Below are 15,767 nucleotides of genomic sequence, written 5' to 3' on the forward strand. Positions count from 1 at the left end.
TTCAATTGCAATAAAGCTTAGGAACTAGAAAATTACTGGCTCACAACAGTTTTTATTGTTGGGTGTGGTTTTTGTTTTTTTTGCAAGAATTTTAATAAGGATTGAGCTACTAAACCTAAATATTACAAATATTTGTTGTACTGAAGAAATTCAGTAATTTATTCATTCATTGAAGAAATATTTACCTCTATCCAGCAAAGATAATTGAGCACCCACTAAGTGCCAGACATTTAATATCAGAGATAGAGTAGGGATGGTTGATAATGACATGGAAACAACTATTACAAAATGCAGTGAGCCATGAAGAAGACCAAAAAAAAAAAAAAAAAAAAAAGATGTAGATGCAGAAAATTCTAGAGGAAGAGACTGTGGTATGGTCAGGTAATGACTCAGGGAAGTAGGGACAGTTGAGCTGAGATGCTAAAGAATGCCAAGAACATGAGGAAAGAGCATAGGTTGACATGTATACATTTCAAATGCTTTTGGAAAGAACTTGACGTGTTGAGGCATAGAAAGAAGGTCGGCAGGTCTTCTGAGAAATGGTCTATATGGTCCTCTTACCACTACAGAATTGCACAGGGTTCTTTCAACCCCTTGACCTCCTTTCCTACACGTCATTGTGTTCAAGCACAAAGACAACAGCCTTATTTTTCTTGGTTTTGGTGCAGGGCCTAGTTCCCCCATTGCTCACAGTAGAAAAGAGTGGTCCACAAAGTTGAAACTTTGCAATCTCCTTACCCATGATGTATCTGTGTTGCCTGTACCATTGAATAAATGCAGGAGGGATGCTGCAGGAAACGTGAAAGGGAAAATTTAGTAAAGCCCAGAAACTTAATCTATGGAGGGGACCTTTCTCCTATTGGTTACAGTGGAAAATTCCTCAAGCACAGCCTGGCCCATGAGCCTGGGCCTACCCACTTCATCATACAGCTCTGTGCCAATCTAGCCCACATTCCAGGAAGATAAAGGGAGGATTTCCAAATACTATTCCAAGGTCTCCTGTCACAAGTTAAGGTCATTTCAACGGAAAGCAAAATGTCTTCTTACCACTTGGAGAGGAACTTAGCTTTTTTCCCCTCTGCCCGCCCCTTCCCCATTATGCTTAACAGCAAGGGAAGCTGAACTGTGTAACTACAGATAAGCTGACCACTGGAGACTTGGTGATGGATACAGCTCATCATGTGGAAGAACCAGCTGTGAACTGATGCCGAGTGGATTACATTTGTCACTGGAATTTCATTGGTGACATTTGAACAAATAGTCAAACAAGTTATGTTAAGACCTAACCACCAAATGACAATCAAATGGAATCTGTTATAAGCTGAACTTCCCTTAAAAATTATATCGAAGACTATTTCTACTCTCTTCTCCCTCTCGCTTTTTGGAGATGGGGGATAATTCCATTTTCCATCTGCTGGAAGCATCCACTCTTTGTGGAAATCTGATTGCAATTCCCAACCTGCTAAAAACTTGTTTTCCCATTTTTTTTGAACTTCAAATACTTTCTAAATCGTGTTAGCCAAAGCATTGTATGTATATAATTAACTCCCAGGTCCCTCTGGGCTCATCTAGCTCAACTTGTGGAGCTTAACTGAGCAAGACGTCTGCTGATGTCTCTCCCTGCAGTGACACCCACTGAAATGAATACCTTCTACAAGAGGAAAATGGGGAAATGTCTTTTCCAATTTGGCTTTTTAGGGAGTTGGGTAGCTTCATAAATGGTTTTATTGGTTTCATAACAGCGATCAAGTTTTCTTTCAAATACCGGATTTGCAATATGGGGAAACATGGTTGGGGGGGGGGAATTCTGCATTTTCCTCCTAGGTGAAGTAGGGAGGCAGGTCTCTTTTTTTTGTACTAATTGGATCTTTGAAATCTCCTCAGGGTAGCAGAGACTCCCATGTCCCTTCCATGCTGGGAGCAAACGTAAGCGGTTCCTGCGGTTTTGTGTCTTCACAAGCAAGACCTACAGGAGGACCTGCAGCACTTGGTCCAAAACAAAGTGCACAGGGCTAGGGAAGGTGGACTTTCTCAGACTGACTATGTGGACTGGCTTCATAACTCAGCCCTTTTGCATCCCTCTGCCTGCGTAGACATAGACGCCTACAGTAGGAAGGGGATGTTGACTGCGTCTGGAATGGAGAAGTCGTAGGTGGTCACAGAAAAGTTCTGCCCCTGCTCCCCGTTCTATTCCTAGCACAGGAGGCTTCAGTTAAGCTACGGCAGCCCTTCTTCCCATTCTCTCCTCTCTCTGAGGCTTCGAACCCCAGGCCTCGCCGTTGAACTTTATCAAGGGACCGCATACCTCACACAAGGGTGAGCGAAAGGGACCTGACTGTCGTCTCCCTGCCTCCCCCAGGGGACCTACTTCTCTTCGCGGTCCTGAAGCGCAGGTGTCCGGAGCAAGGCAGCGAGCTAGGGACTCTGGGGGCTCGAGTAAACGCCGCCCTTCGCCGCGTGGCACGGTTGGAGGGCGGCTGCCAGAGCGCGTCTCTGGTTTTCGCGTGAACCTGCCGGCTCGCTGCTTGCTGCCCCGGTGCCGGTTCGCGGCTGCGTGCGCCCCACTGCAGCAGAGAGCAGCCGCAGCCTCTGCCTCGGCCACCGGCGCTGCTGGGGACGAGTCCTGGGGCTGCTGACGCGGCTGGGAGGAGCCTCGCCTTTAATGCACCAGCCGCCTCCAGCCTCCTCCTGCAGCAGCGCAGCTGCGAGTGCGCGCGTGTGGGTGTGAGGGTGAGTGCGCTGGCGCCGGCCGCAGCGCCCTGCCCAGCTCCCCGCCGCCTTCCTCGCCCCCGCCAGCCGGAGCCGCCCTCCCGTGGGACCAGCACCCTGCTCCGGGCCGGCCCAGCCCGAATCCGGCCCCTGCCATCTCGCCACTGCAGCCCGGGTCCAGAAAGGCACCATTTTGTCGCGGCCGCCCGCTCTCCCAGGGGGAGGAGGGACCTTTTTTGCATTTTGGAGCGGCGGCCAACGTGGGGAACCTGTTGGGCATCTCCCCAGCCCCGCTTGTGAGCGCCTCCCGGGCGGCGGGCGGGCCCGGACCCCTCGGGGCACGGCGCATCTTGGCACCCGGCGGCCGCGGAGCCGGGCGCAGCATCCTCGCTGGGAATTGGAGCTGGAGTGAGCGCACCGCGGGAGGAGCCGCCGCAGCCTCGGAGATCCCGAGTGGAGGAGGTGACAGCTCCATTGCCGGGTTTTTATTTTTTTTTCTCTCCGCCTCCCCGTCTCCTCCTCAGGCTCGGACCATGGTGCAGTCCCACCGGCTCCCCTGCCCCCCTCTCCTGTGAGACTGGCTGCGGGGAGGGATCATGGATACTTGTCTGCCGGCTTCTGGTTCCCACGCAAGTAAGCCTGCTGTCAATGGAGGAGGACATTGATACCCGCAAAATCAACAACAGTTTCCTGCGCGACCACAGCTATGCGACCGAAGGTAACGCCAGCCCCGCCGCATTCCGCCGCTGGGGCCGGGCGCAAGTTGCGGATCGCTGGGCTCGGCCGGCCGCCGGGCGCCGAGTGGCGGAGACTCCTCTCGGCCCGGGGCTGGGGCGGGGGCTCGGCCCGTGGGGGCAGCGGCCGGTGCGCCCCACATCCATCCGGGCTCCGCGAGGCGAGCCCGGCGTTCAGCAGCAGGTGGACCCGGCGCCCACGGGAGTTAAAATGGCCCTCGGGGATCAGGCTTTGCAGGGTGGGGCTCCCGACTGGAAAAATGACCCCGTGAAGGCAGATGACCCATCCCCCAAGATGTTTGCCGGGGTCTTGGAGGGGGAGATAAGAAAGGGGCCCAGTCGGATCGGAGGTCCTTCCCCCCCCTGCCCCCCCCCCCCCCCCCCAGCGGAATGATGTTGTGTCTCTCAGTGGCTGCAGGGAGGACATGGTTTCATTTCCTGCCCGACTATCTCTCCGGCCAGGTTACCTGCTCAGACAATCAGAACCCCAAAAGGCCCTTTGCAAAAGGGCGAGCCCCTCTCCCCTTGGAAGTGCATTAGCAAGAAATAAAAAGGTAGCTGGGGAGACGGCGTTCCAGCAGTGAGCGAACGAGTCTGACACGTGGGGCGAGCAATGCGATCAGTGGGGCCTTTAAAATCACCATTATGAATTCTGCAGCAGTAGTTTCTGCTGAATCAACAGCCAGCAGAAAGCAAGAGGGTTCAGTAAGCTGAGCTTTGCCAAGAGGTGAAATTGTCGTGGCGCTCTCTCTCTCTCTCAGCTTGTTCTGACGTTAGCAGGCAGGCAGGGAAAGTCAGCAGGTGGAATCTCATTCTGCCTTTTGTGTGAATAGAGAGTAAAGGCATTTTTTTTTCAAATGCCAAAACTTTTGCATTTTTGCTTTTATTTTCTACCTGTAGGCCCTTATCCTTAACCACTCATATAAAGTGTTGCATTATCACGTTGTAATATCCACGTGAGAAAATGTGTGTGAAAGTGCTTTAGGAAAACATTGCACCTTATGTTAATTTAAGACAATGCTTGTTATTCTTGGATACTAAAATTTCTATAATATTTAATCAAATCAAGAATCATAGAAAAATGTGATGGGGTTGGGGTAGTAAAAGAGTTCAAACTCTGAAAGAAATAAAAAGATACAGTTTGGGGGCAAAGGTGGCATCTTCTATAAACATCCCAGTAAGTTTTAGGTAATAAAGAATGTCCAGTGCTATTGAAAATATATTCTTCATTCATCATCATTACTGGAGAGCATCCAGCCTAATATGTGGGTGCTAGACAGATGAAGCAGACTTGTGTGAGCTCTGGCGTTCAGGAGCTTAGAGATGGCTTTTAAGAGATGTTCAGCCTCTCCCTCCCCCGTACAGGCACCATACTTGCCGAGTCTTTTCATTTGCAGGATGACAGGGTGGTTATAAGATGTTCTTTCTCAGTCTCAAGTGCTTTGTCACTGAATCAGTTACCAGGTAGATTATGACTAGCCCTGTGTCTGAGCATGTTATCCAAGAGAGAAGTTGGCCTTGGGTCTCTTGGTCTTTCTGGGTGATACTTCTTTCTGTTTGTGACAACAAAGAGGGCTGCCTTCATGTTTTCTTCTAGATTGCATTATGCCTCCAAGCGCAGGCACAGGAAACCTACTGAGCTGGGAAGATGGGCAGATTGGGGCCTTGTGTATGGGAGTATCACCTCTAGAATGAAGAAATGAGTTAAAAATGGAATTCCTTAGTGCTTTCCGGGCCCCAGGTACTACCCTGATCTTTGGTCCTATTTTATGGCATTTTTGTAAACTCTGATTCTGATTAAAATAACTGTGTTCGTGTAGTCAAAACTGAGGCATGAGTTTATAGCAGGCAGCTCTCTCAAATCTTTCTAAGTCAACCTCTCAGAACGTTCTGTCTCTCTCACATGCACACACCACGCTGAAAACTAAACAAAACCTTTATTGCTCAGTATGCCTTCAGGTTTCTTTATCTGATCTTATTGAAAGTCTGGGAAGAAGGGGGGAAAAATGTAACGTGGACAGTGTAAATAGCAGAAGTTGAGTAGAGCAGGAAGTTCTCTATGGTCTTAATCTGTTCATTTTAGGGAACATTCATGCAGTGGTGCTGGGACAGGGGCAAGAGTCCATCCTCTCTCTTCTGATGACTACCTTGGAAGTGCCAAGTACATCTTGAAATATCACCAGATCAAAATATTATTTGTTAAAATCCTCTTTGTTGAGGGCTTGCCTCAAAAGTACCCTCCTCCTTTATTAACTTAAATCCACTTTCACTTAAATCTGACCTTAGTTTCTAGGTCCTTCTACAGACTTTGCTTTGCTTTTTGTCTTCCTTGATATGTCAGCATTTTCCTACCTGGCCAGATATGTCAAGGGTTTGGTTCTTTTTTTTCTCTCCAAAATCTCCTTCACAATTTATCTCTGAATTTTTCTTTGCTTTGCTTTGCTCAGATCATTCCACACTGCAGTATTCTATTTAAAGCTGAAAGGTTTTTGCTGTGTAGTTAGTGTGAAGGACTCTAAGCTCAATTTGCATTGTAAGTGGTAGCTGCAGGCAAGTTCAGCCAGCTAAGAGCAATGCAAATGCTAAAGGACACTTTTACCCAAGCTTTCCTCTCTTATTTTCGCTCCCTCTCCCCTCTCCCCCCTCCTTCCCTCTTCCCCCCCCCCACCACCCTCTCCCTCCCTCCCCTCCTTTCCCTACCCGCCACCCCCCACCACAGGGAAGAAAAAGAATGCATGATGTATATTTATTAAAGACATTTCCTATGACTCTTCTTTTATTCTGAGCATCAAAGTTACCCCCTCCTCGATCTTTATCTTTTTTCCCTTTTTAAAGTTACCATCTTTGAGCATCTTCTGTTTTCCATGTACTTGCTGAGCTTTTTAAATATAGCACTTCAATATCTCCATGTCCTGCTAAGTGAATGCTATTAACATTTTCAAATAAGGAAACTGGGCAACTGAGGCCCATAGATGTTACTAATATGTGAGGGCCACACGGATGAGGGAAGAACTTGCCTTCAAACTCAAGACCATTTGAAGCGCGTGCTCTTCCACTAAGAAATTCTGCACTGACTCATTTTCTTTCCTTCAACCATTAGCTCCTCTTAGGAAGAAGACCACTATGGTTTTATCTTCGTGTATAAATTGTATTCCTATCTGGGGTCAAATTCTTGGCAGGGATCATTTGAACATGTGTATATGGGATTAAATACGATGAAGAGTGGGGTTGGAATGACTACAGAAATAAAGTCAACACAATGTTTTTACTGGCTTTTTCAGATATGGAACTCTGGGGGTCCTAAACAAGGCTTCATCTCTCAAATCTCTCTGATCTCTATGTGGATTTCTTTATTTTCAGACTTGTTAGAACTGACCAAAACCCTCTCTCCATTAGGGCAGTTTGAGAGTTTTCTACATTGATCTTCCTACACTTCCGTGGGGCCACAGAATAAATGTTTTTCCTAGCTGAGTTTACAGGAATGGCAATCTGGTTAGAAGAGGAAGTCAGAGGACATGCTTTAAAATAACTACGCTGTTCTCAGTTTCCTTAGCTGTAAAATGGGAATAACAATAGAACCTGTGCCACAGGGAAAAAAAAATGAATACAGGAAAAGCACTCAAGACAGTGCCTAATACAAAGTCAGACCTCGGTAAATGCCCTCAGTGCATTATAGGTACATTTGCATAGCAAGCATGCGTTTTGCTTGGATCCTGTGTTGATTGGGGATGGTCTTGAGGGCAATGGCTAGTGGAGACGGGCGAGAAGTCACTAAAACCTACCGGTCTCTTCTTGGCTGGGATCTTGCCATTTAGTTATTTGCTTTAGTGTACTTGCTGGTTATATTCTGGCAGTGAGTAAGTTCCATCTTCTTGCAGAGGCCTTTAAAAACCTATATCCTGTTTACACATTAAAGGAAGAACAAATTTATTATTCCATGATTTATGATTATATTATTATTATTATATAATTATTGATTCATTCTGCCTTTAATTCCTTCAACAAATATTAGTTGACTTTCTGCAGAGGTGATCCAGCACAATCCAATACAGACATGGTATCAGGCTGGCGCAGAAGGCAGACATTAAATAATTTTGCAAATAAATATATAATTACCAATTATGATAAGTGACATTCAGGAAAAGCACAATATGCCTCGAGATCATATATAAGGCAGGAAGGTGGATCTAATTTAGTTTGGGGGACCAGAGGCAGCCTTTCAGAGAAAGTTTTAAGTTGAGAACTAAAGGATCAGTCAGGAATTAACAAGAGGTGAAGACATTTCAGGTAGAAGGGACTATAGGTACAAAGCCCAGAGCTTTAAAATAGTTTGACTGATTTGAAGAATAGAAAGCTGCCTGTGGCTGGAATATAGGGAACAAGAGGAAGAGTGATGAAAATTAGACCAGAACCTGCAGTTTACTTTGGAAGGCACCAAAACCAGGAAAAATCCATGCTAGAATAGATGGATGGATGAATGGATAGATACATGATAAAGCAAGTATGAAATGTTCATGGTAAAATTGAGGTGATCCATCAATGGATAGACACTGTACTTTTTTTTTTCAATTTTGCTGTCTGTTTAAAAATTTTCATAATAAAATGTCACGAAAGAGAGACTAGAGAGGTATTCAGAGACCAGATCATGTTGAGCCTTGACCATAAGGAGTTTGGACTTTATCCAAAGATGGATCGAAAGCCATTAAAGCATTTTGATCGGGGTGGAAATATGATCAGGTTTGTTTTTTCAAAGCTCAGTCTAGCTGCTATGCAGGGTGGGGAGGACATAAATAGAGCAAAAGGGGGAATAGTTAGGATGCCACAGCTGTACTCTAGGATGGTGGCAGCCGTAGAGATGAAGAGAAATTAGGTGATTCCGATACATCGTAGAAGAAGAATGGATAAGAAGAATGGATATTGGTGTGATAGATTGGGCAGAAATAGAGAAGTAGATGGAGGTGAGTGTCAAGGATGAATCCCAGGACTTTGCTGTGAGAGTGGATGCATAATAGAACTTCTCACTGACACTGGAAAAAGACTTTGGAAATTGATTAGTCTGAGGGGTGTGTGAGCCATTTAGCCTCACAGCAAGACCCTCAAGCAGTTGGGTCTGAAGCTCAGAAGCAAGATCGGGACTAGATGTATAATTTGGGATGTCAGCAGCATATTAAAAGTATTTAAAGCCATGTGAATAGATGAGATGCCTAGGAGAAGAGCACTCCAGGGCAGAATTTGAGCCAACAAGGAAACCTACTTTGGCTTGGTATAAAGAAATTGTAACAAAAAGGACCTGACAATGGAATGCCTTAGTTAGGTGTAAACCTAACTAATCACACACTGAAATTATTCAAAGAACACTATATGGCCATTTCTCAACAATGTGGTAGAATTAAGAAGAGTCCAGTCTTGGGTGAGTTGAGTGTAGAGGGTCTCCAAACTTGAGTGAGATCTGTGTGATTTCTGAAATGTTTCAGTTTCCTAGGGGCACGGGAATGAAAGTGAGAAAGTAAAAGTCCCTGCTTCCTCCAGCCCACCCCCATTTCACACCCGCTCAAGAGGGAAGCTAAGATGAATAAAACTAGGAAGGTACATGAAAATGGCTTTTGATATGAAGGGGCTGGGAAGGCACTAGAAAAATAAAAGGAGGTGGTGTCATATGATGGAGAGCTGCCTTGTAGTTCCTTAAGTTGCTTTGATATTTGTATGCAAATGCCAGATCAGAATAGTACTTCCAATGCATATGGATGAATGTTTGAGTTCTCTGCCTTTCTCGGAAAAATCTGAAATGGAAGGTGGAAAGAAGCTGCCTTATACTATTGTAAATGACCTTTCTGGGAATAGGAAGTGTGCTGCTACCAAACATAATAACCAGAGTGCATTGAAAATCACTAGCAAGTATTCATTATTAGCATCCAGGTCCCCAGGGGCAATCTCCAGCCCTTTATGAGGGCTGGTCAGAAACGTGCCAATGAACCTGGGGTGAATAATATTAGGCCAGTCCTGTCAAAATATTGGTAATGCTCAATGAAAAGAGCACAGCTGTAGACTGACATTCCTAGACTCTGGCATTTGCATTTATGAAGAAACTAAGGGTCCAATTTCAGCACTTAGCTGAGGGAAGAGAATTGAGGTTTCTCATGTACTGTCTATTCCAGGCATTTTCCTAGGTGTTGCGCATATGTTTACTCATTTAATCTCCTTCAACAACCATGAGAGAATGGTTGCATTAGTCTCATTTTTCAGACTAAGAAATTTTGAGCTTTGGAAAAGCAAAGAAACTTATGTAAGGTCACATACTTGTAAGTGGTCGAACCAGCTTGGAAGCCATGACTGTCCAGACTTGAGGCACGTGCTCTTCGCCCACCCCTGCTGCCTCTGGTCAGGATTTTAGGGGGAAAAAAATGCAGGTTATGTTCTCTCTTTTGCATATATCCCCATGGTGCACGTTCAGTGCTGCTGGACTGACTTGTTCCATCTTTCTAGAAGGGCAGTGCACGTGTCTGAGCCTTCGTCATTGTCCCACAGGAAGGAAGTTGAACTTCTCCACCCAATGCCAGAGTCCTTAGTTGACCTTCTCCTCTAGATGTATTCTACTCTATAAGGAAAGAAGGGAAATATTTATGGAATTAACCAAATTGTGAGAATTAGCTGGGTTTTTATACGCTTGTCCCTGTCCCTCACCCTTAGCATAGGATGTTAACAGTGCAGTTCCCAGGCTGTGCTGGGAAGGCTCCCTGGACCTTCTGGGCACCCATTCTCCAGAACTGGTAGCAGCTCCTATAGTTGGCTCAGGTAACAAAAGGGATGGATAGAGGCAGCTGTGTGATGGCAGTTGTCCTTTGCATGTAAATGTGGAGGTGTGTGAGGCCTCCTTTTGGCCAGAGAGGCTCGCCCATGCTGTTCGCCTTTTCCCCTTAAGGAGATTGCTTTCACCAAACTTGTCATCTTCACCACCAATTTGCCTTCTTTTGCCTCTCCAACAGAATTCTAGAATCAGGCTGAAAATCAGAACAGACCAGATCTGACATAACTATCTCATTGGAAGCATATTGTTTTCATAAGACTACTAGGAACTTTGTTTTAAATAACCCAGGAACCCTTGAATTCTTAAGCTCCAACTTCACTGTGGAAAGAGTGGGAAGTGATGATGGTAGGAGCTGCATGTGTGAAATCCACAGAAAACCAATTAGTATTAATTTTGGAGAAGGGGTCATGGTAACGGAAAGTGATAGGTGTGTAGAGGACGTTTGTCAGACTGTCAGTTCTTTGCTTTAGAAGAGACCTGATTGCTTCCAGCAAATGTAGAGAAATGAAGGGGACTCTGTGGGTAAGGAGCAAAAAAATGCATGGGATCTCAGGGTCTGGAGGGATCCCCGAAGGACAGGATTTTAACCCAAGAAAGGGAAGTTCTGCTAGAAGGAATGTGCCAGAGAGTACCTTACCTGTGCTGAGCTTGGTGCTGGGGGACTGGCAGCCTCCTCCTCCAAGTGCATTGCCGACTCCACTTTTGGGAATCCACTAGGTAGTGAACCTGAACTAGTCCCAGAATGGCAGGCAACCTCCTCCACTTGTTGTAGGGGGCTCATCTCTGTGACACTCAACAGATACACAAGGGGGCAGAGGGTAGACAAGCTGCAAACGGCTCTCATGGAGGATACAGCAGCAAGGTGCTGAGCATTCCCAGGTGGTCTGAAAGATAAAACTTGGATCCTTAAGTACAAAATATCACCAGAAGGTGTTGTACCAAAGAGGAGAGCTATATAAGAACCTTGAGGAAAGTAACATTGCTCATTTAACTTTGCAGAAGTCAAGTTGGGGCCGGGAACACCCAAGTTAGGAGGTCGGTTGGTTCACAGTAGTTGTATTCCTGCCATTGACATTCTCCTCTTAAGCAAATAATACCTAAGTGTCTTCTTACTTGAAAGGATTCAAGCATTACAGAAGTCGACAAAGCAGGGGCACCTGGCTGGCTCAGTCAGTAGAGCATGGGACTCTTGATCTCAGGGTTGTAAGTCTGAGCCCCAAGTTGGGTGTAGAGATTACTTAAAAAAAAAAAAAAACTTAAAAAAAAAAAAAAGCAGCAGCAGCAGACAAAGCAAAGCATGAATCACCCTCTATCCCCACACTCATCCCACTTCCCTGCCCGGAGTTAGCACTGTCATTAGTCGACTATGCTTCCTCATGGCCACCTTTGGATATATTTTCGTGCATTTAAATATACATGTACACATCTATATTGTGGGAGGGATTGTTTGTTTGCATAAGTGAACGTATACTGCTTGTTCTGTTTGCACTTTGTTTTCTCTGCCACTCAGTGATCTGGAAAGATCTTTCCATGTCAGGACACCTACAGCTGCCTTGTTCTTTGTAGTGGCTGCATAGTGCCCTGTGGTATGATTGTATCATGGTTTATTTAGTAGTTGCTTGTGGAGGGAAGGAAGTTATTTTATATTACATACAATGCTGTGGTGACTATCTATCATCTATCATTGTATCTACGTATCTGTCCATCCATCCGTCCATCCATCCATCCATCCATTTATCGTTTGTGTTCAAAGCTTCTCCTTCCTGATTTTACCATCTTGAAAGCCAAGATACTGGTTCCTATTTCTCCACAAAGAGGCAAGAAGGACTTTTTGGTTCTTCCTTTCTTCTCTAATAAACCTTGGATAAGTCCTGTAACTGCGTGAACTTGCATTTCCTAGCGTAGAGTATGAGAACACCTGCCATATCTACTTCTATGTGCATAGCCCTGTACATTCTATAACCATTTTAGATTTGAGTGTTAATAAAGGATAAGGTTGATTGGTAGTAGTTGTGAAAGGCTTGCTGTGTGCCAGGAACAAACTTTGAGTTTTAAAGTATTTTTCTTATTTAGTCCTCGGAACTCCGGAGGTTGATACTGTCCTTACCCCCCTTGAAGTGAAAAGTTGAAGCAGAATGAGAGGATGACTTGTCCAAGGTCACCCACTAGGAAGTGGCAGAACAGAAGTGACTTCCAAGTCTGTCAGTGTAGTATACGAACACACCTGTTTAAAACAGAAGTCATGATGTTGACACGGGGAAAGGGTGATTCATTTTTCTACAGAAATACGATTTCGAACCAATGCCAATACAAAAGGTCCAGTTTTTATCAAGATTTTGAAAATGAGCAGAGGGAACATTAGAAGGGGATGGAGCATTGTGTGCAGTGATGTAGGATGTAGGATGCACATCCAAAGACCTGGGTGTTATTCCCAGTCCCACCATCATAATTAGTTACTTTTACTCTGTGGGCTTCAGTTTCCTAATCTCCTAAAATGAGGCTGAAAACGGGGGAGGGGTGGCCTGCTCTCTCTAGATTTTCCTGGCTCTAGGTTTCTGTGATGCACTATGTCTCCATTTGATGCTCTGTGTCATTTAGACCTCTTTAGTCTGTTGTGGCATTGTGCTCATAGGTGAGCATGGGGGACACAGGTGTGGGCTTTAAATGGCCCCACAACTCCAGGCTTGGCTGGAAGAGCTGATGGGTCAGATCATCCTTCTGGCGAGAAGTCTCTGGTGCAGCCAAGAGGTGGAGCCAGAAAGGGAAGCATCTCTTTGCCAGAAGCTGCTGCAGATGGAGGAGCCAGTCTGTCTGGGCGGCCCATGACTTTGAGAGGAGCCATTTGGCAAAGTTGTTGGCAGGAGCTGCCTTGCAACATGAATGCTGGAGACTGTCCTGGGCTGGAGTGAATCAGGGATGCAGCAAAGGTGGCTGATGGAACAAATAACCATCTGGTGAGCAGGGTGCTGCTCATCTTGCCGCGCTGACAGCGAAGAGCAAGTGCCAATCGGCGAGGCTGGGCTCTCAGTGACACGATCTGACAGGCACAATAAAATGTCTCCCCTGCTGTTGAACGCTCCTTGGAGGGGCTTATGAGTCCCATGTGAACCTGTTCTTTCCGAAATCAGGAAGGCTCCAGTTTCTTGCACTTTTCTAGGAAAGAAGATTCGTCACGTCCAACAAAACTTGCCGGATCTGTGGCCAGCTCTTGTGCTGGTTTTGCTGGGCAGTGAGGTGAATGAAGTAACAGCTCCTGTTGGATTTGAGCAGGTGATACTCTGTCCTGCTCAAAATACACTTCACCCTCCTCAAGCCAGGCTTTGAGAGTCCATGCTGCATTTGCCTCTCTGTTACGTCAGGTGGCTGAGGTGGTGGAATCGGACCCCGCACGGCTCTGGAAGCATCTCTGCAGCCTTGGACAGGTCACTCTGTCTCTGATGATTTCTTCTACTTAGAAGATATGGCAGGGGCTGAAGCACCACGCCCCTGCTAGCATGCTATTATTCACATGTGAGAAATACATTCAAAAGAATGCCTCTCTCACTCCACGCTTTTGGGACCTGTGGTTGATGGTCAACTGGAAAAATTAAGGCGGAAAAAAAAGTTTAAATGCTATTTGAAATAGCATTGCCTAATTTTGATGAAGAGTCTGTTGAAGAATCAAGGCTTCGTCTTTGCATATGAGTCTGCTGACTGGGGCTTATATTTTTCTTGTACAAGCCACACCCCAAAACAACAAAAACCATGTCCAAGTTTGGTTTCCTTGAGGTTGAAAGACAGTATAAACACGTGAGCAGCAAACTTAGCACCGATCCTTCTAGATTTTTTACGACTGTCCCTGATCTTTTATCTCTCCCACATTTAATCTGACAACTCTTTGTCATCTTTTGAAAGCATCCGACTTAGTTTTCATATGCAATAATCCCTTTCTAACTTTCCACACCATTCTTTTCATCACCTTCTGTGATACTTGATTAACTAACAGTATAACTGGCATCAATAAGGGACAAAACAGAACTGCCTCGTAGTAAACCTGCGTCTCAGCCAGAAGAAGCAGGAGTGTGCCTGTGTCCCATAGATGAGCCTGCTAAATTAGCTGTGAGTAGAGATCATGCTGTAGGCCCATTCTACAGAGGCAACGGAAGGCATTTTTTCATCCAATGAGTCTGCTTCTTAGAAATCTGTTACAAGAGATTCCATGGAGCCCCTGCGTGGCTCAGTGGGTTGGGCATCCCACTCTGAGGTCATGATCTCAGGGTTGTGAGATCGAGCCCCCACGTCGGGCTCCACACTCAGTGCACAGTCTGCTTAAGATTCCCTCCCTCTGTCCCTTCCCCCACTTGAGCTCTAAATAAATAAATAAATACATAAATAAATCTTTAAAAGAAAGAAAAAGAGCTTCCATTTTATCTCTGGTGAGGAGAAAGAGCCACCATGTACTGAGTGCTTGCAGCGTACCAGGAATTGGGTACTGTTCTCTGTACTCTGTATATTTTATATCATGTACTACATATTATACATGCATGTATGTTTTGTGCACTATGTTGATGTGTATATGATACAGATATGTGCACATGTATGTGTCTGTTTCATTTAATCCTCACAGCAAACCTCAGAAGTATGTACAATTAAAGCTTAATTAGGTGAGACTTTTAGGTCTTACTCACCATTGTCCAATAGCCATGTCCTAGCGCGGTGCCTGGTTTGGGTTTTGTTGTTTTTAACAAAACTCTCAGACATAAGCTTTAGGTTAGAATAACTATCTAATAGGATAATAATTTGGTATCTCCGCTTTGCACAAGTATAGATATTCTAGAACAGGAGTTGGTAAACTTGCCTATGAAGAGTCAGGTAGTTAACACTTTAGGTTTTGCTGACCATACAGTCTAGGGCCCAGCTACTGAGCTCTGCCATTGCTGCATGTGGGCATGGCTGTATTCTTCTAGTGAAACTCTATTTACAAAATCAAGTGCTGGCCCTTGGATGGTAGTTTGCTGACCCTCCCATTCTAAAAAAAAATGTTTGGAACCCAACAGAAGTTCAAAAAATGTTGGCCTTCCAAGTGAGTGGTTGCAGTTAAGTGCTAGAGAGAAGCTTTTCCAAACAGGAATGGCTTATGGTCAAAGTTGGGTCTTAGTGGGATTCTGATAGGTGATGAGGAGTGGCAAAGGCTGTCTTCATGGAGAGGGGGGTCTTTTGTGACATTAGGAGGCAAAAGTATGCAAGGAGAATGGCATGCTGTTTGATCAAATGAGCTAGAGACTAGACACATAGAAGGCCATTAGCATCCCTGCACATAAGCACCCCTCCCTTAGTAGTGTCCCCCAAATGTTCACTCCATATACATTTAAAAATATTTATTATCTACTAGGCACCATGCTAAAAAAAAACAGGCAAACAATAAAAAATCAACACAAAGACTCTGGCCTCATAGAACTTGCATTCTATTGGGAAGACATACATGTGCCATGAAATAAACACAAACATAAGAGTGTGGTATAAATCTTAGTAAATAGTAT

General features: G+C 45.3%; 1 protein-coding gene across 6 annotated transcripts in view; it reads left to right on the forward strand.

Annotated features, from left to right (window-relative positions):
• Window positions 1-15,767, forward strand: part of PPP2R2B (protein phosphatase 2 regulatory subunit Bbeta) — a 445,379-nt gene that overhangs the window by 169,275 nt on the left and 260,337 nt on the right. For 2 of the 6 annotated variants that reach the window (XM_032404428.1, XM_032404429.1), the window contains one exon: window positions 3,234-3,427. The exons of 2 other annotated variants lie outside the window; for them this stretch is intronic. In XM_032404428.1, coding sequence (XP_032260319.1) covers window positions 3,234-3,427 — 194 coding nt within the window. Of the gene's footprint in view, window positions 1-2,224; window positions 2,317-2,636; window positions 2,731-3,233; window positions 3,428-15,767 lie in introns of those variants that run through there. 2 more of the 6 variants (XM_032404435.1, XM_032404433.1) reach the window with 2 other exon arrangements.

The sequence above is a fragment of the Phoca vitulina genome, unplaced genomic scaffold (genome assembly GCF_004348235.1).
Source record: "Phoca vitulina isolate PV1807 unplaced genomic scaffold, GSC_HSeal_1.0 scaffold6, whole genome shotgun sequence".
In the NCBI taxonomy this organism is placed as follows: domain Eukaryota; kingdom Metazoa; phylum Chordata; class Mammalia; order Carnivora; family Phocidae; genus Phoca; species Phoca vitulina.